This window comes from Haemaphysalis longicornis, unplaced genomic scaffold (assembly GCF_048455015.1).
Source record: "Haemaphysalis longicornis isolate Haplotype H1 unplaced genomic scaffold, Haemaphysalis longicornis Haplotype H1 scaffold_1, whole genome shotgun sequence".
Lineage (NCBI taxonomy): Eukaryota > Metazoa > Arthropoda > Arachnida > Ixodida > Ixodidae > Haemaphysalis > Haemaphysalis longicornis.
In genome coordinates, this window is record NW_027526203.1 from 163,308,814 (window position 1) to 163,332,484 (window position 23,671).

Below are 23,671 nucleotides of genomic sequence, written 5' to 3' on the forward strand. Positions count from 1 at the left end.
GTCCCCGTTGCCTTTCGAAAGGGCTTTCGCGGGACCCAATAACTAGTGGAGAGAACTATCGTTCATGAGCCTGTAGTTCTCTGATCTGAACTAAAGTAGCTGGGCAAGTTGGTACAGATTAGTACTGTAAGTGCAGTGCTATAATAAAGGACACGAATGAAGAAAAAACACCGAACGAGCGCTCGCGTCCTGTGTTTTGCCTTCACTCGTCTACTCTTTATAGCGCTGCACTTACAGTACGGATTAAATCTGTCCGCCATGAAACTTATTTCGTGGCTGGCTGTCCAATAAGAAATATTAGGCAAGCCCAGAGGACGCTGGTTTCGTCGAAAAACTGTCTGTACAGCGATCTTAAGCGCAGTGCGCCCTAAAGTAAAACCGCAATGCGCAGTGACACAGATGCTAGAACAACAGAAAAAGCAAGTGCTACGTTCACAGGTCGAACTTCCTCCTACACGGAGAACGACGAGCCTATTTTTAAGCTGTGCCCAATTAATGAAACACCAGCTACAACGTCTAACGCGGACAAAAGTGCCCGCTTAGCATGTCAACCATTTTGCAGAACTTAGACACTTATGTCAGGAGAGTCTGCAAGGCGACAGAGATTTGGAATGAGGGAGCACTACAATATTCCTTCAAATTAGTCCAAATACTGCGCGTTGTGCAAACGCCTTCCAAGGATACAACCAAGCCACATGCTCGCGTACTTGGCAGCCCAACAACTTGGCAACATTGATGCTTGTGAGACCGCCGTACTTTATGAAAAGTCGGTTTGGTTTATTTACTGTTAATTGGCAGTGATTGGCTGCTTACGCCGCGATCAGGGGCAAAGTTCAGTACTCCAGGCTCAATTTCTGGGAAGGACTCTAATCAACCTGGCAGCGTTGAAGTCATTGCGTACATCAAGAAACTACGGAGCCAACACCACGCTGTATGAGGCAGTCAGTGTAGATCGAGACGGGCATAAAAATCGGCACGAGATTTATAGTTCCCACTCACATTCCCCATGGTAAGTCCAGACAGCCGTACACATCCGAAGCGATCATTGCAACGTTGCTGATGCTGAAAATAGTGTTGAGGGCACTCGCTACACGTATACACTACACTGCTGGGTGGCTCGCGTTCGGGGAACGCAGCGGTGTGGTGGCTTTAGCACAACAGGTCACGTAAAACGCTGTCGATGCTATACGTGTGTAGGGACGCCACTGAAAGCCTACTAGCCTCACGTTTCGCAAGCAGCCCATCCTGTGGGGCCATGTTTACGGGCTGCAATTTGCCACTTGTACACGTTGGATAATTTATGAGGGGCGGCGAAAAAATAAAAAAAACGCGCAGTTCATGATGGTCATTGCAAAATGTTCATGCCATGACTTCGCTCAGCATTTCAACCCATCGATAGTTAAGCGTTCCAGCCACTCTCTGTGAAATTGCAGCGCGCTCCACGTTTAGTCAAGTGCGGTGAGTCTTACCGTGCTTGAGTTGAGACGTGCATTAGTACCTCTGAGGCTGCATGAGACTTTTGTTTAATAACAACTGCGGTCTCTTCTGTTATAATTATTGCGATGTTTTATTGTTTTGGTTGCTTCTAATCTAAGGCGTCAGTGTGGATATATTTAACCGAGTATGCACAACTTGGGCGATAAGCTAAGGAAACAGGAAGCCATGCACCTAGCGTGAGAAGCTGTCAAGCAACCGCTCTTCCCATTTTATGACAAACACCAAACACCCAAAGTCCACAATATGAAATGAACCTCACCGCTGCGTCATCTAGTTAACGTCGTTAAACCATTCGACTGCCTGCTTCAGAATTTCTTCCCCATGACTACCTCCACGAGTGGCTTTTATTAACCCCACATACACATCAAGCCATGAAGTTCATTGTGAAAAAGTGATAGCATTGCCTTGTAACCCGAGCACTTTTTATCATTTCTTTCTCCTTCACACTACCACAACCTTGTACCCAGCCCCCAGTAGAAGCGGTTTCTTCAGAAGTGCGTGTATTAACTCATGGCGAAAACTATGCTTGCCCACTTTTCCAATGTTTCTAAATCTGGACATTTTACCACGTTTGTGTATAAATAGGACATGGAGTCCTGGTCATGTGAGCTTGTTGGTTTATTTGTTATCTTTTTGGTAGCGTTATGTTCCCAGTTCTTGCAATAAGTCGAGTTGGCGTTGTACTTTTGCTCCATTTTCCCTCACTAACGTAAAAATGGACGTCGCGGGGCTGTTCAAAAGAAAAAAAAAAAGATCGCTGAACAACCGACTGGAATGTATAGCCACGGCGCACGCCTTTTTAACTGACGAATGCGGTGCAAGGATAAGTCTCCCACTGTATCACCATTCATGCCTCCTGGTGACTTTTGCAACAACGTTGACATAGTTGCCAGAATCTCAAACTTCCCGTCCGTGCGAAGCAACTACGCTGGGGAGCCTTGCAGCGGCAAAGAGCTCAACCACCGTTAGTTTCTGATTAATTGAGCTCATCTATGACGGCGTCGGTAACAACGGAGGCCGCGATGTATTCTGTGGAGAGGTCAAGTCCACAGACCAGTGTCAAGATCTCCATCGTCAGCCGACCGTATTCTTTGCAAGCACCGCAGCAACTTACCTGAAACGAAAAAAACAAAAAACAAAAAACAAACTGTCAGCATCAGAAAATGCATCAAAACATTGTGCCACGGTTCTGCAGCATGTCTAAACGTTACGGAGCCTTGCGATTTCTTCGCTCCGCGCTAATACCACACGCGCAGGCACGCGAAGACAACTAAGGCCATCATCGCAGTCTCCAAACACGTCCGGATTAGTATTTAGCAAGCCCAGTAGAATGAGGAGAGGGCGATGACGACGCATTCGGCGCAACATTAAGGAGCTCGTGTTAAGGCGTGTAGTTGGGGCTAACGCTTTATGAATGAAAAGCAAAATAAACGACGCATTTAATTTAATATAACTGTTTATGAGCTGCAAAGTTCCTCAGCTGGATCAACAGGAGAACTGTACAACGGAGCACGTAACTTCTGTTCTGGATTACCCGCGACAAGTTTCCGTCTAAGAAAGCCCTCTGTGCTGTAGTCGAAGTAGTTTTTTTGAACACCAGAGTCATTTAAGCTTGAGCTGGGTCCGGTGGTGCTGGCAAAAAAATACCAAGAAAAAGAACTGCGCCGCCTGTAAAGGGTGCACCACCTCAGATACGGCGTTATAACAGTGAAGCCGGCTTTCGCGCCTGCTCGAGTGTGAGCACAAGGGGCACACGCGTATACCCACCCCTTACTATACGGTGATAGTCTTTCTTGGGCTACTAAAACGCAAAAAAAACAAAATATTAACACAGCTTGCATTAGTGGGGCAAAGCTGGAGAAACAGTCGAGTTGGCGGTAGACCTAGCTTCTTCCCCCCTGGGATCCGCTATCATAAGACCGACCGGAACGGGCCTGTAAAATCCGGCTAAACTTGGCCTCACCCCTCAACACTTAGCCTAGCCTAGCTAGAACATCGCAAAATCTAACAAAACTTAGCAAAGCCTAGCAAAACCTATCAAAACGTAGCAAATCCCGAAGAAGCTAGGTCGACCCCCAGCTCCGCTGTTTCTCCAGCCTTGAACCACTAGTGCACGCTGCGCCAATTTTTTTTATACAGGCCTGCGCAGTCTAATCAATAGAGTAATCAAGCAACGCTCACTGTACAATACATGGCTTCCAGGGTTACCGCTAACTATCCATGCGTTTATACGGCGGGCAGTTCTGTCTGATTATTATATTGTGAAGTTCCATAAATGCTGCTGTTAATAGGGCAATATTTAACCTCCCCTATAGTTACACTGAGCGTGCGTACAGTATGGCGAGGGCATTGCCAATGACGGTGCACTGATCACACTAGCGTAGCTACCGTAAGTAAAAAAATAGTCCAACTATGAATCCGTTTGTTCTCTCCGTGTACTACAGCCGGCTTTAGCGGGGTCACCAGCCGTCCTCAACTGAATTTCACGTGAAGCACGCGGAGAACTACAAAGTCAGTGGCATACAATTACGTCTTTGACCGCCGCACGCAGCCCAAAATCTCGTGAGAGCTATACTAGTAGACAGGAGGTGGCCAATAACACGAACGAGACCTTCGGCAGCTTCTAAGAAAGCAGGCCCTCAGCCACTGCCACACAGAAAGATCAAATGAAGGGACTGCGTTTATTGGAGGGGGCACTGGAACGGTCTCGAGTTATTGCTACGTTGGCGAGCGAGTCCCGGTGATTTCCGGATCGCAGGTCCCGGGCATCTGCGTTTACCCAGCAAGCAGCGGTTCCGTTCCCATGTGCACGTCCCCGCCTGCCGGCGAGAGCGGCGCACGAAGCTAATTTGCGATACGCAGCTCCTCCTGCGGCCTGCCGAAGCCTTGGCCAATATTACGCCGACGTTGTAATTGCCGTCACGTGCGCGCGCGTTAATCCTGAAAAGATTGAGAACAACTCTCACGCAATCATCACGCCGGCCATCCCTTGCCTTCCTCCCCGCCAATCTTATTGCCCAGCAATGTGCCCGGCGACAACTGAGACAGTTAATTAATCAAGGTGCTTCGAATAGGCCTGACAAAAAAAATGCCTGAAGCGGCGTATTCACTGACACGCACGGAGTTCGGTGCAAGAACGAAGGGTCCCGTCCGACACCGTATCCCCTGTCACACTCGAACATCTTCGAGGTTTAAAACAATTTAAGAAAAAAGAAAAACCAGCGCGTTGTCAGGGTTGACCCGGAGGCTGAGTCCGCAGCGGCTAGATTTTTTCCAGGACATCGACACTACGAAGAAATTAAGGCTATGTGTTAGCCGAGGTAGACAATTAAGGTGTAGACAGTTGGGTCCAATGTGCGGGCTTTCAAGGAAAAGAAAAGAAAAAGTGGCCATTCCTCGTGAGACGAAGCGGTAATTTTTTCGTTATTTGTGCGAGATTGACAAGGTCATTGCGCAGTCCAAAAATAAAAAAAAGAACGCAACTCAGTCTATCTGTCCGTCGGTCGGCTTGTCAGTCGGTGATATGAAACCTTTTTCAGTAAATTCTTACACTTTTTTTTCTTGCACATGGCGCGTGATATGCACAGCGTGCCCTTGGGGACGGTTGTGTTGGCCTTGAGATGTTTGAGTGGTGCAGACTATTCCGCGACGCTACCTTCGAGACTCGCGCAGTAATTTCCCCCTGCTACATAGCGGCCTAGTCTGGCGGTAGCTTCTTCTATCAGCTTAAAGTACGACGTGATCTGACGTCATCTCAGCCAATCAAATTAGTCGAACCACTATTTCTTACATCTGTACTCAGGATATGCCCGTTCCATAAATATTCTGGGAGTGGCGCTACCTGCATTGAAAATACCATGCAGCTAAGTTTGACCGTATTAAATGGTCTGAAAAGCCTTCGAGCGGGTGTCAGGCTGCGCTCTTAGATAAGATAGTTTTCCGCTCCCAACAGCAACGTTGTCGACGTGGCTAGCTCCAGCGGAAAGCACCAGTTTCTTGCACCGCATAAATGTATTTTTGTTGTGCCAGATTTCATGTGTTCTTTTTACGCACGCACGCACGCACGCACGCACGCACGCACGCACACGCACACGCACACACAAAAGAACAAAGGCCGAGTACCAGCCATCGCATTGAGGGTTCAAAATATTCGTGCTCGGGTATTAATCTAGTGATGTTTTCCCGTTTTTATTATTGTAGACCATCAGCGCCCCCCCCCCCCCCCCCCCAACCAAAAAAAAAAAGGTTTCAATTTGTGGGGTTCAAAAGAGAACGACAGACGACAACCTAACGATATGAAAAGCATGAACGCTTTTCAACCCATCGAAGTGTAGAACTATCAGACCCAAACCCTCGCAGTGCTAGCGAGGATCAACTGAACAATATAAAATGCTGACGGCTTCAACAGTGATAAAACAAGCCATGCTCCGTAGGAATCTTGCATGCGTATTTAGAGGAATTTTGCTTCCGGCAAGCACATTAAGTCTTAGACGTCGCAATGAAAACTTCAAAAAAATCTACACATAAATGAACAGACAGTGGTGTGAAAGTTGTTTCTCCAGGGCAAAAAAAGCTTTGGGGTTGCTGAGTATGCTTTGATCCCCGCACATACCTCTACACACAAGAATTTTGAGCTTTAATCGCTGCTTATATTTATCGTTTTGGCATTTAATGCCCTAATGTTTCCATCCGATGTGTAACGCCCGTAATCAGCCACAATTTTTTCTTGTGCCCTCGATTTCAATTCGATTTCAATTCCTGGGCTTTACCAGCCACCCTGTCACAGAGTACTTTGGAACAGCGATACAGTGCTACAAATGCCAGCGCCATGGACATAGTGCCAAGTTTTGTCGCGGACCCTTACGTTGCAAGGTGTGCTCTGGTCCCCATAGTCACAAGGTTTGGCCATCAAGGAGAGAGCCAAAGTGTGCTAACTGCGGCGGAGCGCATGCCGCAACTTTCGCAGGATGCCCCCGCAAGAAAGCTGCCACAGCAGCAAAAAGGTATATGATATTACACGGATAATCGCCTACACCAAGGCGCAGTAAGCCGAACGCAAGTAACGCTAGAGGCAATGCCTCCTTTCAACAGCAGTTGTCGATATCGCGAGACACATATGCCGAAGTCACCGCTGACTCGTCACAACAGACACCCCGGCCTGCACCTCGTTCAAGGAATTTGGTACCTAACTCGACTACGGTGACCTCAGGCTTGGCCCCTATGGAGGATCCATCACATCAGCGACCCTTGGATACACATACCGGCGGTCCCAGGGCGTATCGGCACGACCGGAGAGGCCAGCAGTTCCACAGTCTGATGAAGGAATATCTGACAAGGCCCTTATACGGATCCTGCGCTTTGTTCGATCACCCGTCTCCTTCCACGAGCTAGCTCCCTTCCAGAAATCCAAGCTCTGCTATCCCTACCACAGGCCCGCTCTTTCATTGCCGATCCGTGTCTCGGTATGTCTAACACATACCAACGGACAGCTATTTTTCAATGGAATACTAATGGACTCGCCAACAAGACAAGCGCATTTCGTCAATTTGTGCATTATTACAACTTTCCTGTTCTAGCTTTGTGTGAAACACGAGTAACTGACCAGTTTCGCTTGGCTAACTATGTGCAGTATCGTGCTAAGAGACCAAATCGACTCAGCCGTGTTATGCTTTGTGTGCGCAAAGACTTACCCTTGCCCCTCGTGTTCTCATCGACCTCTTCATCACCGGAGTACGTTGCAGTGAAAGTGCAGTGTGCATCCTTCATTTTCACTGTCGTTAGTGTCTACCTAGAGCCACAAACCACTGTGAGTTCATCTGTGCTTAATACTTTATTTAGAAACCTGTCAGCTCCATTTGTTGTATGCGGTGATTTCAACGCCCATAGTCCATCATGGGGATCCCAGCGGATATGTAGTCGGGGGCGATCACTGGCGGAAATTATTGAACGTAACAATTTATGTGTTTTGAAATACGGCACACCGACGTATCTTATAGGGGTAGTTTACAGTAGTGTGCTTGATTTGACGTTATGCTCTTTAGACATTGCATTGGAGGCGTCATGGTGTGTCGATGCTGATACTCACGGCAGCGATCATCTTCCTGTCTTAATTCAACACCAACGAATTTGCCTGACGCAGCAGCCAAGGATGGCATGCATTACAAACTGGGGTGCTTTCTGCTTTCAGAACGATCGTTCCGAAGATGCCGCGGGCAATATTGACACCTTCGTACAAATGGTGAAATCCACTATGACAAAGGTTAAGTGGATTCCTGTTCCAAGCGCCAGTGCTGGTGTAAACGGAGAATACGCACGGCTGCGCGCAATTCGACGTCGTGCTGAGCCGCCGCTCAGGAAAGCTAGATGATTACCGCACCGCACAGAGAACGTTAATCAAAATGCGTAAGGAACTGCAGTCTTTAGGCAAACGTACGTAAGGGTCATTCTGTGCTACTTTATGTCCGATGACGTCAACGAGCAAAGTGTGGGACACGATTCGCACTCTTCGATCACCTGTGGCAGCAAAAATGCCTTTTCAAGGATTAGAGCTATACAGAGGATTGTCCGAAACAGCTATTGCAGATGAATTTTGTGCATGGATTACGAGGCCTTCAAAGGCAATGGCTTGTGATGAGTTTATCACATCTCGCAATGCGGCTAGGTCATTCTTCCAGAAGTACAGGACATCATTCCACGCAGAGCTTGACGTCGCGTTCTCGCTGACTGAGCTCGAAGAAGCACTGCCAAGGAGTCGCCACAATGCGGCCGCTGGACCAGACAACGTCACCTACGCTCTCCTTTGAAATCTTAGTACCCGTATGACCATCCATCTGCTACATTTATTCAATGAATTATGGAATTCTGAGGAGATCCCCGAGTTTTGGAAGTTATCGAAGATTGTACCTCTCCTTAAGCCAGGAAAATCACCACGAGCGATCGACTCGTTTCGGTCTGTCAGCTTGGCCAGTTGCGTAGCCAAGCTATATGAAAGGCCAATCTTTTATAGATTAAATTGGTTTTTAGAAACATCTTGGTCTTTTCCATCATGTATGTCAGGATTCCGGCCACGTCGGTTCACTATGGACAGTGTCCTAGACCTAGTGACGTCCATTGAACAAGAGCGCTTTCAAGGAAACATGACAATAGCTGCTTTTTTGGATATTAGTCGAGCTTTCGAAACCGCAAGTAATTACCACATTCTTGAAGGCCTTGTCGAAATGGGAATTCGTGGCAAAACACTTCGTTGGATTGAGAACTTCTTAAAGAACAGAAGAGTGCATATGTGCACCAGCCAAGGAGACAGCAAACATCATGCAGTGGAACAAGGGGTTCCTCAGGGAAGCGTGCAAGTGCGCTGTTGTTTAATGTCGTAATGGCGAAGTTGCCAGCGTTGATTTCTCCGCAGCTGCACGTAAGCATCTGCGCTGATGACATTTGCATTTGGTGCAGCGGTGCTTGTTACTTGTCGATTCAAGCTGACCTCGAAGCCGGCATTGACAGCATTGAGAACTTTCTCCGTGCGCGAGGAATTGATGTCTCTGCAACAAAATCAGGCGTGCTTGCTTTCACGCGAAAGAAGCTGTGTGGATTACGGCTCACCATGGGGGAAATCCCTCGAGAAAAATGTCACAAGTTCCATGGGATATACATTGACACATCGCTCACTTGGTGCCGACATATGGATTATCTGCAGGAAAGGGCATCACGTGTAGTCCATGTTTTGCGTTACCTCGCAGGCACTCGATGGAATTGTTCGTCCGATTCTTTGCTTCGACTGCATGCTGCACTTGTCCGTCAGGCCGTAGCATATTCTATACCCGTTCTGCATGGTCTGTCAAATCGCCAAGAGCAGCGACTGCAAGCATTGGTAACCAGAGGCCTTCGTCTCTGCCTCGGGGTGCCCATGCCAACGTCGGAAAATATGGTCCTCGCGGAACCAAGAGAGCCACCTGTAAATGTTTTGCGAGTGCAGGAGGTGCGCCGCCATTACCTGCGCCTGACTACGCAGCGTGACTCGCACCCTTTGGTTTCCCGCCTTCAACAGCGTTCAGCGTCAAAGGTTTATCAGGCCATCTTTGGTGATGTCATGGCCCTACCCCCCGCGTCTCAATGGCAACACAGCACTGGGTTGCCTCCATGGAGTGTTCCCTGCATTGACACCAATGCTGATATCCCCAGGATGCCCAAAAAAATGTCTATATCTACAGTGGCAGCAAGGCAGATGACGCTCAATTACATGCATGAACGTTATTCTGATTATGTGCATATATACACTGATGGATCGTCGACAACCTCCTCGTCGTCGTCAGCTTTTAGAATACCAAGCCTTCACATCGATAAGGGGGTCAAGCTCTCGCACCCCACATCGTCGACGGCTGCACAGCTTTACGCAATATATCTTGCAGTCAAATTTATCGCTACCATGACTTCACCGACTAAATGGGCACTTCTGAGCATAGGTCGGCGTACTCACTCGTGAGTACACTCATTTGTACTCATTTGTACTCAAACTCACGAGTGAGTACGATGATGAGTGATCACACACCCAGAAAAAAACAGTGAGTACGATGACGAGTGAGTACAGGGGTAAGTCCACTACTCGTGAGTACAGTACTCATGAGTACACTACTCATGAGTGTGAGTACTCATGAGTACAGTATTCATGAGTATGAGTACTCATGAGTTTGAGTACTAATGAGCATGAGTACTCATGAGTAAACAGTACTCATGAATACACAGTACTCATGAGTATACAGTACTCATGAGTACAATACTCATGAATACTGTGTACTCATGAGTACTGTGTATTCATGAGTATATGCACTCCTGAGTACAGTAGTGCAAACAAGTTTTATCACGAGCTCTAGTCTGGACGCGCGTGTACGAGTCGCAAACATTTAGCGGTGCCGCTGTGCACCTTAACTGTCAAGCATGGTAAAATTACACAACGAAAACTGCACCTCCCTCCTTTCCCGGTCCCTGTTTGGCGCTGCAAGCGTTTTTCGGCGGTCGCTCGCAAAGGGGTCACGGTGAAGAGGGAAAAAGGAGGGGGTGAGGGCCCGGCGGGAAACGCGGCTGCAGTTGCTCTTCTCTGATGGGACTTGTTGACTGCCGCAGTTATTTTTGTTGACGCGGCCTCTGAACGCGTGGCGGCTTCATTGCGCTCGCTCCCTTCCAATTGTTTTAGGTGAGAGGCGGTGGAGGCTGCTAACAACGCACGAACTAGGCGTACTGAAGTCTCTTTTTCGGTCTTCAGAAGTTTCCGTAGACGCATGTCACGCTGTGTAGTCGTTTCGTGAGCCGAACCGCTCATTTCAACAGTCGCAGTTAATTTACGTAACTCGCGTCAAACCGACTGCGTGGTTTGTAACGTTAGCTGTGCGTATTCAAGCGACAGTTTGGCTGATGTACGTGCGCCCATATGGTTTTATTAGGTTCCCGTTTTGAAACATTTTGCTCAGGTTCGCTAGTAAAATGGTCTCGTGAAGTGCCATTTACAAGTGAGCATATAGCCCCACCATGCACTACGGCGTGCAGGCGCGGCGGTGGAATTTGCCCCAGCAATGGAAATAAAATATCCGAGTACACCTAAGCACGTTTGTGAGTTGTGAATTGGACATCATAATATCCAGTTCAACGTGTGCGGCGCCTTGTTTAGCCTCGCATATTTTGTCGAAGAGCTCTGTCATCATGCCGCTGGAGGAGCGTTTTGCTTTCGAATGGCTGTACTTTCGAGTGGAAACCCGATTCGCCGCTTCTCGTTTATGCCACCGTGTAATGAGGGCGCTGACGATGATGGTGAATTTCGGTGGTTGTAATTTACGGTGGTTGTAATGTAATGTAACTGTTTACAGGCGGGGCGACCACCCCTCGCTAGCAACTATACCGCGGAGTTTAAGCTCGCACTGTGAGTGGCCTCGTGAAGGAATTGTTTTGAATTGATGAACGCCAACGCCAGACGCCGGGATTGTCGCTTAAGCTCATATCTTGGAACGTCTCGTAAAACATGTGGATTGCACATAACGACGTCACCGCACTTTTTGATCGATCGCTGTCAGCTTCATCCGCGTTGCTCGAGATAAGAGCTGCAGATTTCCACTGTGCAACCAACCCACCAACACGGCAATACAGTGACGTCAGTGCAAGCTATCACGCCTCCGAAAAACGCGTCTACAAACTTTGTTCTCGAGTACACAAAGCACGGCAGAGCAGTTCTACGCTGCTGTAACGGCTGCCAAGTACCGGCAGCAACTGGGTGCACTGCGGCCCTCGACTGCGACCGATACCCTCTCCACCCCCCCCCTCCCCCCCCCCCCCCCCCGAACACACACACACGCACACTGTTGGGACTGGGCCATTCTAGCTCAGTCACCACTGTTCGATTCACTTCACTTTATTTCCTTAAAGACCCCACAGGGGGTGTTACATAAGGGGCGCGTTGTACAACATAGATACAAAAGCCACAGGTTAACAATACAGATGCATAGATGTTGCGACGTTGCCCTGCTCAGTCCGCCATCGACGCGGCGCAGAGGAGAGCGATGAAGTTGTCGAGCCGACGGTGATTTTAAGCTGCATTCATATACAATATATACAAAGGTAGCAAGAGCGTTATATGGCTCGCACAAAGGCACTTCTCAACTCAGTGCCTCCGATGAAATGCCGCCGCACAGCCGCTGCTTCAGGGCTGGTTTTATACCCCCGGGGTTCCGCCGCAGCCGCGTGCAGTTCGAATCTTTCCAATCAGGACTATCACTGGCCGCAGTTTGAATCCGGCGAATGCAGGCGAAGTGATTGCGTCAGCCGAGCCACGAATGGGAAAGGGGAGGCGACTCAGCGGCGCCGTCTCCAGAGTCTACTCGTCGCTGCGTGTCTTTTGCGGGCCGGTCGTCCCAAGCATGATTTGGTGCGGCCGTCTCGATGGGAAAAGGAGAGTAGACTCGGCGGCGCCGTGTGCCGCCAGTTGCGGCACGTCTGCCGCGGGCTGGCTGACCGAGGCGCGAATCGGGCCCACCGTCGGCGCGTCGCCAGGTGCAGCAAATTTCTGTCGGGCGCTCTGGTTAACCGCACACACACGCATAGAAAAATTAGTAAGATCAGACCCGTGTGGGTTTTGGCCTAGCTGTTAACGGAAATAGACACAACGACGCGTAGTGCCCGTCCTGTCCCTTTTTCGCGGCGGGACCTCCCTCTTTGGCTTTTCGCGCGCTAGCCGGTTTTCGTCTTTCTGTTTATCGCTTACTTTGCGGGCTGGCGGCGGTTGCGAGGGGTACGGTTGCGCAATGTTCACAGAATTCGGAACAGCGGCGGCAGCGTCTCTTTCCAGGAGGTTTTAAAGACGATAGTCTTTCTTTGGCCACTTGAGCGCGACAATGTTGGCCTGTCAGTCTGTCTGTCTGCGTCCGTCATAAAGATAATTCATTATTGCAACTTAATATCACGCCCCGCTGTACACATGGGAGCTACTGGGGTCGCCGTTAAGTAGCTTCACGTACATAATGCGCCCTCTCTACAACTGGCCAACTGCCCCGCGATTCAGCCCGCGATTCAAAACGCGAGTGCGTACGTCCCGTTTCGCTCGCTCCCGTGTACGTGCCTTCGCGCAGTGGGAAGCCCTACGACAATGCACCGTGTAAGACGTTTTCTTCTCGGGCTCCTCTGTCCTGATGTATATGTAATCTCAGTATTTCTAATTAGTTAAACATTTTATTTTTTTTCTGTTTAGTCTTTCATTCGAGCCACGACCTAGCTAAGATGTTGCAGTCGACAGGATCATGATTTAAGGCCACAGGAGGACGAACGGACGGACAACCTGGACGGACCACACCACGACTACGAGAGTGCAGCACGCAGACATGGGGCACCGATGCACTCCACGCCAGCGGTGGTCGACACAGTGCTGACTTCAACGGAACGCTACGTCCTATGCTCTACGAAGAAACAGCAGTTCGTGAGCGCACTACGATTACGAGGGCTACCCTGCTCTGGCCGTAAGGACGACATTATCTTGCGTCTTCTAGAGGACAACGAAGAACGTCGCCATCTCTCCAAACGAACGAATGTGCCAACGCTACTTCAGGCTGCCTCCGACAACAAACGGCAGATGACCTTGCAAGCGACGCTGTTTGAGAGCAGAAGGCTGCGTGATGAACGAGAAAGTTTTCTGAGACAACTGGCGAGAGTCGGCTGCACGTTTTCCACGGTGCCTGGACTGCACGAGATCCGAGCACAGGCAGAATGCACGACGCCACGCACATGAACGAGACGACGCATGCAAAATTGTGATTGCGTGCTCACCGGACCTTTCCCAGGTAATCGCCACGATTACGGAGACGCATCGAAGGTCAGTGCATTTCTGGCGAGATCACGAACACACGTTGCTCTGTTACATCGCCCACGAGCTACATCGCCCACGCGCAGGTCATTCCAGCAACGAGCAACGAGACGCGCAACGTACGCAGCGCGCACGAGCCAGAAGGCACCACGTTCCTGGCACCCGCTCTTCCGCTACAGACGTACACGAACGGAACGCTGAGAGCACGGAACGCAACGGAGCCGGTACGTACATTTTCCGCACGTGCTGTCCCGGCGCGGGTCCACGCAACCAACGACATCGCATCCGGATTGGTGGATATGGCCACGACAAGCGAGCAAGACGCACGGCGCCCGAAATGCACCATACGTAGCGAACGACCGCACCCCAATTATAGGGGAGTTTAATAGATAAAACGAGACGCACAGCGCACGAAACGCACCAGAAGTGACGAACGACATCCAACTTGAACCAATGGAGCTGACCACGGAGAACGAAAATGCACAGCGCACGGAACGCCACCAAGCCGCAGCACACATGGAGGAATCTGCTGTTCGCGACATCCTCCGCTCCCACTGCAGGTGCTATCCGGACTTGGCCAGCGAATAACCGCAGAAATCACCTGGCCACAAGCAACAAAAGACCCAGCGCACGCGGTTCAACCCTACCGGAAAGTACGAGCTCTCCGACACCCGCTGCTCCCGCCCGAGTCCAGCGGACGAACGACATGACACTCGTGCAAGTAGGTCCGTCAACGAGCAAAGACACGGCCAGCGCACGCGGCATGTCCGAGCCAGAATTAACAAGATCACCGGCACCCGCGCTCCGATCGAGACTCACACGACAAACACCATTTCGTACAAGAGGACGCAACCGCGAGCAAGCGGACTCGCGATAAACGGATCCTGCTTGTATGGGAGAGATAGCGATTATAGCATTCTCGAAACAACGGGCAAAAGACGAGGTCTTGAGCGACGACACGGACACGGCAAGAACGGCAACGAATGAACCCGATCCAGACGAAGCATCGAATGCCCTGACGATGAAGTCACGCTTGCGACGCCGACGAATGTGGGACCGAACGGACGGCACGAACTACGCCCGCTTCCCCACCACAACGGTTTCACTTCCGAAACAACCACGGCGACTGCGAGCACGGAGCCGCAACGACTTTGACCGATCAGCCATGCCACCCTACGAAAACGCCCCGCTACCGCACACTAAACGAAAAGCCAAACGGCTCCCACACCATACGCAACGCACGCGTCAATTCAAGCAACGTCCTCAACGCGCCGAACTATGCCATCCCTACACAGCGCAGCTCGCCACCGGACAAACCAGACGACTGCGCCCCCACATGCATCAAGCACGCGACGAGCTACACGAACACAATCGCCGACGGAAGCGGCGCAACCAACGCAACGCTGTAAACACTGTCAAGTTCAGGTCTGACGAAGTAAATCCCACGGCACACACACAATAAAATCAAGCATATTTGAAATTCACCGAAACTCAACGAGACGAACACCCTATTAACGAAGTTTCTAGTATCTGGAACAACAAAAAACAAACGCCAGCGTCGAGCATCTGTGAACAAGCGGACAGTGATCTGGATACGAACGGACGTCAATCTACGCGAACGCTTCATTGTGCCTGGGGGCAGGCGCATTTCGGATTCAGAGCACGATTAGGATACGTATCAGCGCGCCCGGAAACGAAAACGGACGACAAAAGCTGCCACCCGAATACACGCAGAAAAACGCAGTTTACGGCCACGGCCGCACCGACAAGCCCCGAGCTCCCCTGAGCCCGACCCTGCCTGAGAACAAGACGAGACGCCAGGCGCAACGCGAGTGCTTACGCTCCGTTTCGCTTTCTCACATGTACAGTGTACTTGCCTTCGGACAGTAAGTCGCCCAACGACAGTGCACCGCGTCAGACGTTTACTTCCTCTGTCCTGATTTATATGTAACCTGTGTTTTTCTAATCAATTAAACAATTTATTTTTTCTACTTAGTCTTTCATTCGAGCTACGACCTAGCTAACAGTGCAGATAAGTTGATTATTCGTGAGTAATACAAATTGAGTACTCATGAGTACTGATTGAGTACTCATGAGTGCAGAATGAGTAGTACTCATGAGTGCAGAATGAGTAGTACTCGTGAGTGCAAGATGAGTTGTACTCGCGAGTGCAGAATGAGTAGTACTCATGAGTAGTACTCATGAGCAGTAGTACTCATTGAGTACTCATGAGTACAGAGTGAGTACTCATGAGTACAGATTCAGTACTCATGAGTACAGATTGAGTACGAATACTCGTGAGGACAAATGAGTTTGAGTACAAGTGAGTACGATTACAAATGAGTATTTGATGAGTGAGTACGAGTGATTTTGTGAACAGACGAACTTTTTGAGTCTGAGTTTGATTGAGTACAGCGTAAATAAAAAAAAATGTGATTGAGTTTGAGTGAGTTCTTTCTGTTTTGCCGACCTGTGCTTCTCAGAGATTCAAAAGCGGCTCTTCAAGCCCTAAATGGCTTACAGTCATCACAATCTCTTGGCAAGACACATATGTGATGTGATGGCAACTGAAATAGGAAAAACTCAGAGAATAACATTTCAGCGGATTCCCGGGCACATTGGAATAAGTGGAAATTCACGAGCTCACCAACTAGCAGCAACCGCTCATTCAAATTCCTGTAGCGCCGTGCCTTTCACCAGAGGTGATGTGAAAAATTATTTGAACAAACTAAAGACACACATTACTTTGGAAACCAGGTTTACCGATCAATATCGTTCATCGCTGTTATACCAAGTAGACCCGTACCTTGCATACCCGTGTGCGTCTCATCTCGGTCGTTCGGTCGACACGTTATTACATCGCCTTCGTCTTGACGTGGCCTACACCAAGAAATTCCTTTACCGTATTCGATTTGCTGATGACACCTGCTGTGCTTGTGGACACCAAACTGAAGATGTGCATCATGTCCTACTTGAGTGCCCTCTATATGCGACCGAGCGGAAAAAATTAAGTGACAAGTTAGCCCGCTATCTCGGACACCCATATCATTGCCGAAACTGTTGGGTCCGTGGGAATATGTACGCCACCAAACGAAAGCCTTCCTTGCCTTAAGGGAGTTTTTTCAAGTGACAAGGACGTGCGAACACTATTAAATGCGTGTACATTCCTCTGAATGGGTGTGGAAACACACAAAGGTGTCATGTATATTGGCGAAAGTAACCGTGTCGCATCGTGGATATTTTGTATTGTTTGTATGTATATAAATGTATATAGGTTTTTTTTTTTGGACTATATTCCGCTGCTGTAAGGAATCATGTGTATTTGTGTGTGCTTGTGTACTGTACAGAGCAAGTAGTTACTGAGTACGCATGCGATCTTTCAGCCGCTGCTGTCTCAATGTACTTAATCTAACCTTGTGGTTCCTTAGGGCAAGTATTGTACCTTTTGTGTACTCCAATGCCTGGAGTAGCCAGCTCCTGTTTGGGTTGGAGCTAAACTCTCCACTAAATAATAATTGCTCTCTCTCTCTCTTTCTGCATTTCACACATCTCGTCCAGCGGAGTAACGAATGTGCCTTCCCCAGCACATTCAAATTTCCCTCCCTCACTAAGGAGGCCCCCGCATGCTTTCAGTAACTTCAAGGTCGGTAGCCTTCAACGGGGTACCACTCACTTTATCCTAATTGTAAAATTAGCTACAAGCTAAACAAATAGAAAAGTAAATTGATAAATATGGCTGCGAAATACTGGAGGTATTATATCTGTCATTAGGAAACACGAATGATGCATTTTAGTGAGCGAAACAACGGCGTTTCATCCGGCTAATCACCGAACCAAAGAATAGAATGAAAAGTAGAATCATAAACACGCTCCATGTTCGGGACAGATGAACCGATGCAAACACATAGTTCTTCGACAAGTACAATAATAAAATCACTAGTATGAAATTAACCCTCACGTGTAGTTTTCGTAAGAACATGCGATTGCTGAACGAGCGAAATCTGCTCTACCTGAGGCACACGGGCACTTATGAAGGGTAGCTACATCGCTACTGGCCTGCTGATTCGTCTTAATAACCGGCTCATCAAAAGGGAAACGTTACTCATGCAGAGGGCGTAAGATAGAGAGATGGACGTGGTGACTGACTGATTGAATAATTATGAGTTTTAACGCGTCAACGCTACAAAGGCGATGAGGCGCGCCGTAGTGGAAGGCTCCAGATTAGTTTTGATCACCTGGGCATCTTTAACGTGCGCCGAAATCTCGAGAAAAACTGGGCCACCCCTAGGGCCTTTGGGGTGGCCCAGTGGTCAGGCTGCCGGTTTCACGGCGTAAAGGTGCCGGGTTTACTACCCGGGACCTCCCTAACCATTTTTTTTTTAGACTTCGGGGTCTTTTTTTTGTCTACGACTGTTGTGCCGGACGGTTCTGTGTTGGCCTAAACAGCTCTGGTGTTAAAAAAAAACAAAAAAAAACACCGCTACAAAACGCGTCGAAAGAAAGAAGAGACGTACACAGCGCTTTTTTTTTTTTAGGGACGAAGTACCTTAGGATCTTGTTTTGTCCGTGGCTTGTCCCTTGGCGTCCGTGTACACCGCTTTGCGCACGTGCGAGGAGCATTGTACTGGATTAGACTGGATTTAGATTGGATTGAATTGGATTGGATTAAATTGAATTGCATCGCTTGGAATTACATATACTGTACACACGCGTTGTCACTCATTTACATGCGCGAGTGGTCAATGCCACGGGTGATTTACGGTAAGAATGATCCCCAGTACTTCGCCCACTCGTCATGGTTCACTTTGTGGAGATGCATGAATTTTTTTCTACTAGCGCCATGGGACAATCAGCCCGCATCAGTTCCCTTGTTCAGCTTGTTTGCCATGTTTTTTGTGTGTCCTTGCAGCGTGACAGGCTGCTGAACGACGTCATGGTTTGGGCAGTTTCGGTGATAAGTCCGTGGTTTGTTTGTCAATACGTTCGGTGATGCTGCTGGCAGTTTCCGCAGTGTGAATGGGCTTTAATACATATACACTCAAGCCAATATAAAGAAAGGAACATGAAAAACTCTGGCGCAACAACACAACGGCAGGGCACCAAATCAAGGTGAAAGTATTGCAACTGCACCAGTGCCACTTGTTTACGCGCAGAGGCCTCTCCCCTTTCCTCTAATGGAACCGGGCCAATCTACTATGCAAATAAAACGTGTTATTTCAAGAAAAAAAGACTTGAAGCCACTTGTTTGCAGTTGCTTTGTATCCCCACAGGATTAAAGGAATAAATAATGGAAAGTCACGAATAACTTGTAAATCTCCTACGCGAAACATGTTAATGAATTATTAATGCGCGATACTGAATTCAAATTGTTCAGGTAACGTGAAAGTAGCTGTGAGCGAAAAACAAATTTAGGTACTACATAAGGTTAAATAAAAACGGGTGTACAGTTACACCACGTTGCTCAAGAAGAAATAATTTGATGTATTTTGCATTCTGAGGAAAGTTGTGACGAACTGTTTGTCTCAAAAAACGAAAATATAATATAACTCGCCCCCTATGTGCCCCAGTGGGCAGAGGCACAAGTGGCGTTCTCCGACGGTAACGCAACTGATACATTTTTTTTTTCAGAGAAATAGAAATTAAACAAGTAGAGAAACGCAAAGCACTTTGCGCGCTGCAAAATATTTTCCACTCGTTAAATGGGTAGATGATGGCCTTCTGCACGTCGCTGTGCTGTTATGAAGCGTGCTGTTATTTCTCTGCTCTTTTGTCGCTAGCTGTTTTGTAGTTCACCCTTTTTGACGTCGCCTTGAAAGGTGGTAAGGTGCGTTTTTAGAAAAATGATTTCCGAAGCACTGAATTACATTTCTCTCAAAAAATAACCGTAATAAACAATTATAGTGATTGATCGTGGGGTTTGCGCCCAAGCTACTCCTCCGCCATGAGGTGCGCGCCGTAGTGAACTCCGAATTAATTTTGACCATCTGGGGATCTTAGGCGTGCGCCGAAATCTCGACAAACGGGCGTTTTGCTTTTTGCCTCCATCAGAAAAGCAGGCATCGCCGCCGGGATCAAACCTGCATTAAGCCATTATAAGATCACGAAGTTAACCGACGAAAAAATAAATCATTACATTACCCATTGCGGCGAAAAGTAATAAATTACTTTAATTTCATTGCAGTAATGTCACTACCCCCATGAGAGAATAGTGTGCATCACTTTTTTGTACTAGCGAGACCTCAATTGTGTCGCTGCCATTAAAATGGTCTCAGGCCAACTTTCAGCACCACGTATACCAGATTTTTCCCCGCTCGATTAAGGATCCGTGGCGCCGCATTTAGCAGGTCTGAAACCGCCCTAAGGGGGAGGGGTGGGGGCAGCAGGCACTACAGGGATTTCTATTTTGCGTTATCATTTTTGCTGTGCACGGGCTTGTTGTCGCTTTCGTTCCCGGCTAGTGTGGTGCACGTCGCCGAGAAGGAAGGCGCAGGCCACTTCGAGTCTGGCCGGTTGAAGATGTCACACACCACCGCCCCGATGGCAACCATCTCGCTTGACGTCCCTGAGTTGGCGAGCACCCGCTTCCCGGCCTTTCGAAACAGCTGCAGCAATGTGAATTTATAATTCGTTCCAAGCAACGTTTGACGACCATAATTCAAGGAAGGCGTCTAGGCGTCTTCATCAAGCGAAAAACATCAGTCTTTAGGAGTAGCTTTGGTGTCGTGTGTGTTTTCGAAACCAGTACTTTGTAGTGTGATTTAAATTCTCTGTGAAAGTATCGTGAAAAGTCATTAGTAACGTTCTTTTATTACTTTTCAAATGAAATTTCGAGATGTCTTCCAAGAATCGATACATTTTTTTTTATTTCAACTAGATTCGCACACTGCACCAAGCACGGCCAAGACAAAGGGGAGCTTCCATAAAAGCGTTCCCTGGTGGGGAGCACTTGTGTCTGGGTTTAATTTATCTCAGCCATCAGAGTTGCGCAGCTGTCGCGCAGCCAATCCGGTCGTAGTGTTCCTGAACCTATCCTGCCGTGCGTGACATTTGTGGGCCTCGGCTTACCGCGGCCTGCGAAGGCAATCACCGAGATGAAAATTACGAGAACACCTAAGCGCTCGGTGATTGCGAAAGCACGAATGTACCATTGCAGAACTCGCACGTGTCATCTCATCAGCATCACCATCCTTTACCTTTCGCGTCTTTTTCGTGTACTTACCCGCCGCGGTGGGTCAGTGGCTAAGGCGTGCTGCTGAGCACGAGGACGTGGGTTCGATTCCCGGCCACGGCGGCTGCTTTTATGATGGAGGCGAAATGCGAAAACGCCCGCTGTGTGCACGAGATTTCGGCGCACGTTAAGGATCCCCAGGTGGTCAAAATTATTCCGGAGTTCTCCACAACGGCGCGCCTCATCGCCTGAGTTGCGTCGGCTCGTTAAACCCCGCAACCAACCAATCAACCCTTTTCGTGTACCCTTGACAGAGTTAGTGCAATTTAGGCCGAGAAAAAAAAAGACGCGAGTCATTCCCCTCTACGAATGCGGATAACCACCGAAGCTGTTTAGCACAGAACACGAAGGTGACAAACAATTTTGAACAAAAATACGACCTCACTTATTGTGAAATAATAACGACAAATAAATAAAACTCGTTGCAATGATCATTTTTGTGGTCAATTGCCGCATAATGTTTCCCAGGAAAGTTACGCTAAAACAAGAGTTACAATAGTTCTCTGTAACCTGCTGTAGATGCCCATTAATTGACAGCAGACCGGAATTCTGCATCGCTTACAAAATCACTCTGAAATAATTACGACAAGCAAATGACACTCGAAGTAATTATAGACTCACCTCAGCTGCCTATAGTAATTTAATTGTATAGAGAAAAGTTCTGATGAAACAAAAGTTACAGCCGTTTGCTTCTGAACATTCACGATAAAGTAGGTTTTGTCGCAAGGTTGCTCGCGGACATAAATATTTCACGGAACCCTAGTCCCATAGAACGTCGCTGTAAAATTTTAAAATTTTGAGGGCGAGCAGCGTACACAACACACCCTAATTTACATTCCTTTCTAATACGGTCCAGCTTTACCAAGCCGGCAGAGCACTCCCCCTACTTTTAGGTGAAGCCTATCAGTGTTTACTACGCTCTTTGAGGGACGAATAGGAGGAAACGTCCGGGCACGCCCGTTTTGGTGTGTTGTCGCTGGTCTCTGGTTTTCGCAATGTGAGCAACTTGTTGCCGAACTGAATGCTCAAAAGTTGTCGGAGCTTGTTAACAGGCCTCGACCACAGGTTTGCTGTCGGCGAGGTGTGGCAGAGTGTCAGAAGACACGTTTCTATAGTGTTGACAAACAAATAAAGTTACCCATATGGTCCCGCAGTGTAAAAGGGCCTATAGTGTCGTCAATAGATATTTATTTCTGCGATGAGACGATAACGTATTTCACAACCGCATGCAAAGCAGAAGGTTATAAACCACCCTTTCGTGGAGACAGAGCACATCATCTAAATGCGTTTCACCTCGCATACGTCCGGTATTTTGCAGAACGCGAATCAAATGACCCTCATTATTCAATAAAAATCGCGTATGCGTTCTACAGAAACATAATGCATGCAGTGTTTAGTTTAGATTCAGAGCTTTTGCACGGAGCTGAGTCCCCGAAGAGCTGTTTATTTTGGCTCCAAGCACTTAGGTAATCGGACCAATTTAGTCTTATTGAACTTTATTGATCCTATCGTTAAACTTCTTTCTAATCTCAACGCAGGTTTCGTCGAAGGGCCATCGTGTAACTACAACAAGGTGTATGGTGTGAGTGTGCCGGGAAATATTTGCAAGGGATACGGAAGTTCCACGGTCCGTCCAAACTCTGGTTTACGAAAAGCCGAATGTATTAGATAGGATCAAAAGCTGTGACAGAGGATATAAACCTACAATAAAGTCGCATTATCGTACCCGGAATTGCAAATAGCAGTTAAAGATGATACTGATTCTACAAGGAAATTGAGCAAAATGATTCCTAAAAGGGGGGGGGGGGGTGACTTTTCATTCCGTTCTTGATAACTCCCGCATCCTAAAAATCAAAACATCGCGTTACGGAGGAGGCTTAAGCCATGTTTCTCGCAATCTAAGCTGTAGATTGGAGATTGCGCGCATATATGATTGCGCGGTAGAGAATACCGTCAATGAAACAGCCGACGCTACCCACCGCCTGTTTCAGTGTTCTGCTATTACAACATGATGGTTTGTCGCCGTGCCGTTTCGTCGCTGTCAACTTTTTTTCATCCTGCTATTTTATCGGTGCTCTTTTGTTGCGTGCTTTTTTCTAGCGTGCCGCCGTGTCACGGTGCCCAGATCTCCCAGAAAGCAAATGTTTGTGTTGAAGACTCCCGCTAAGACTCCCGCTAATCTTCCGAGCTGACCCTGGCAGAAGAACGACATCGTTGAAAGAATATGGCAGGCCATGCCACTGGCGAAAGTGGGTGTCCATGTATTCGTGCGTGAGAGAGGGGTGGAGCAGTCCCGCATGCCCCTTTCTCACAGCCGCGTTCGCCAGTTTGTACCGAAGTTCAAGCTTCGACGGTCCTGGCCTCTCCAGAGACAATATAATTATCTTTCTGTTCCACGCCACAAGTGGCCCTCAAGTGGCGCTCGTTCTTCTTTCTTGCACACTGCATTGTTAGGCTCGTAATGGCGAAAAGGCCAGAATTGTACGGGCAGCCTACTGCAGCAAAAAAAAAAAAAGCCAAGTTCGCCAAACACGTCGAAAGAATAAAGCCAGACGGTGTGTTGGTGAGGGATGGCACGGGTGAAGAGCGCATCCGCACCTAATTGCCAGCTC

General features: G+C 48.3%; 1 protein-coding gene across 1 annotated transcript in view; it reads right to left on the reverse strand.

Moving 5' to 3' along the window:
* Positions 1-1,444: 1,444 nt before the first annotated feature.
* Positions 1,445-23,671, reverse strand: part of LOC144138782 (procollagen galactosyltransferase 1-A-like) — a 498,445-nt gene continuing 476,218 nt past the window's right edge. Inside the window, exon 9 of the mRNA XM_077671264.1 lies at positions 1,445-2,611. Coding sequence (XP_077527390.1) covers positions 2,608-2,611 — 4 coding nt within the window. The 3' untranslated portion in view covers positions 1,445-2,607. The remainder of the gene's footprint in view (positions 2,612-23,671) is intronic.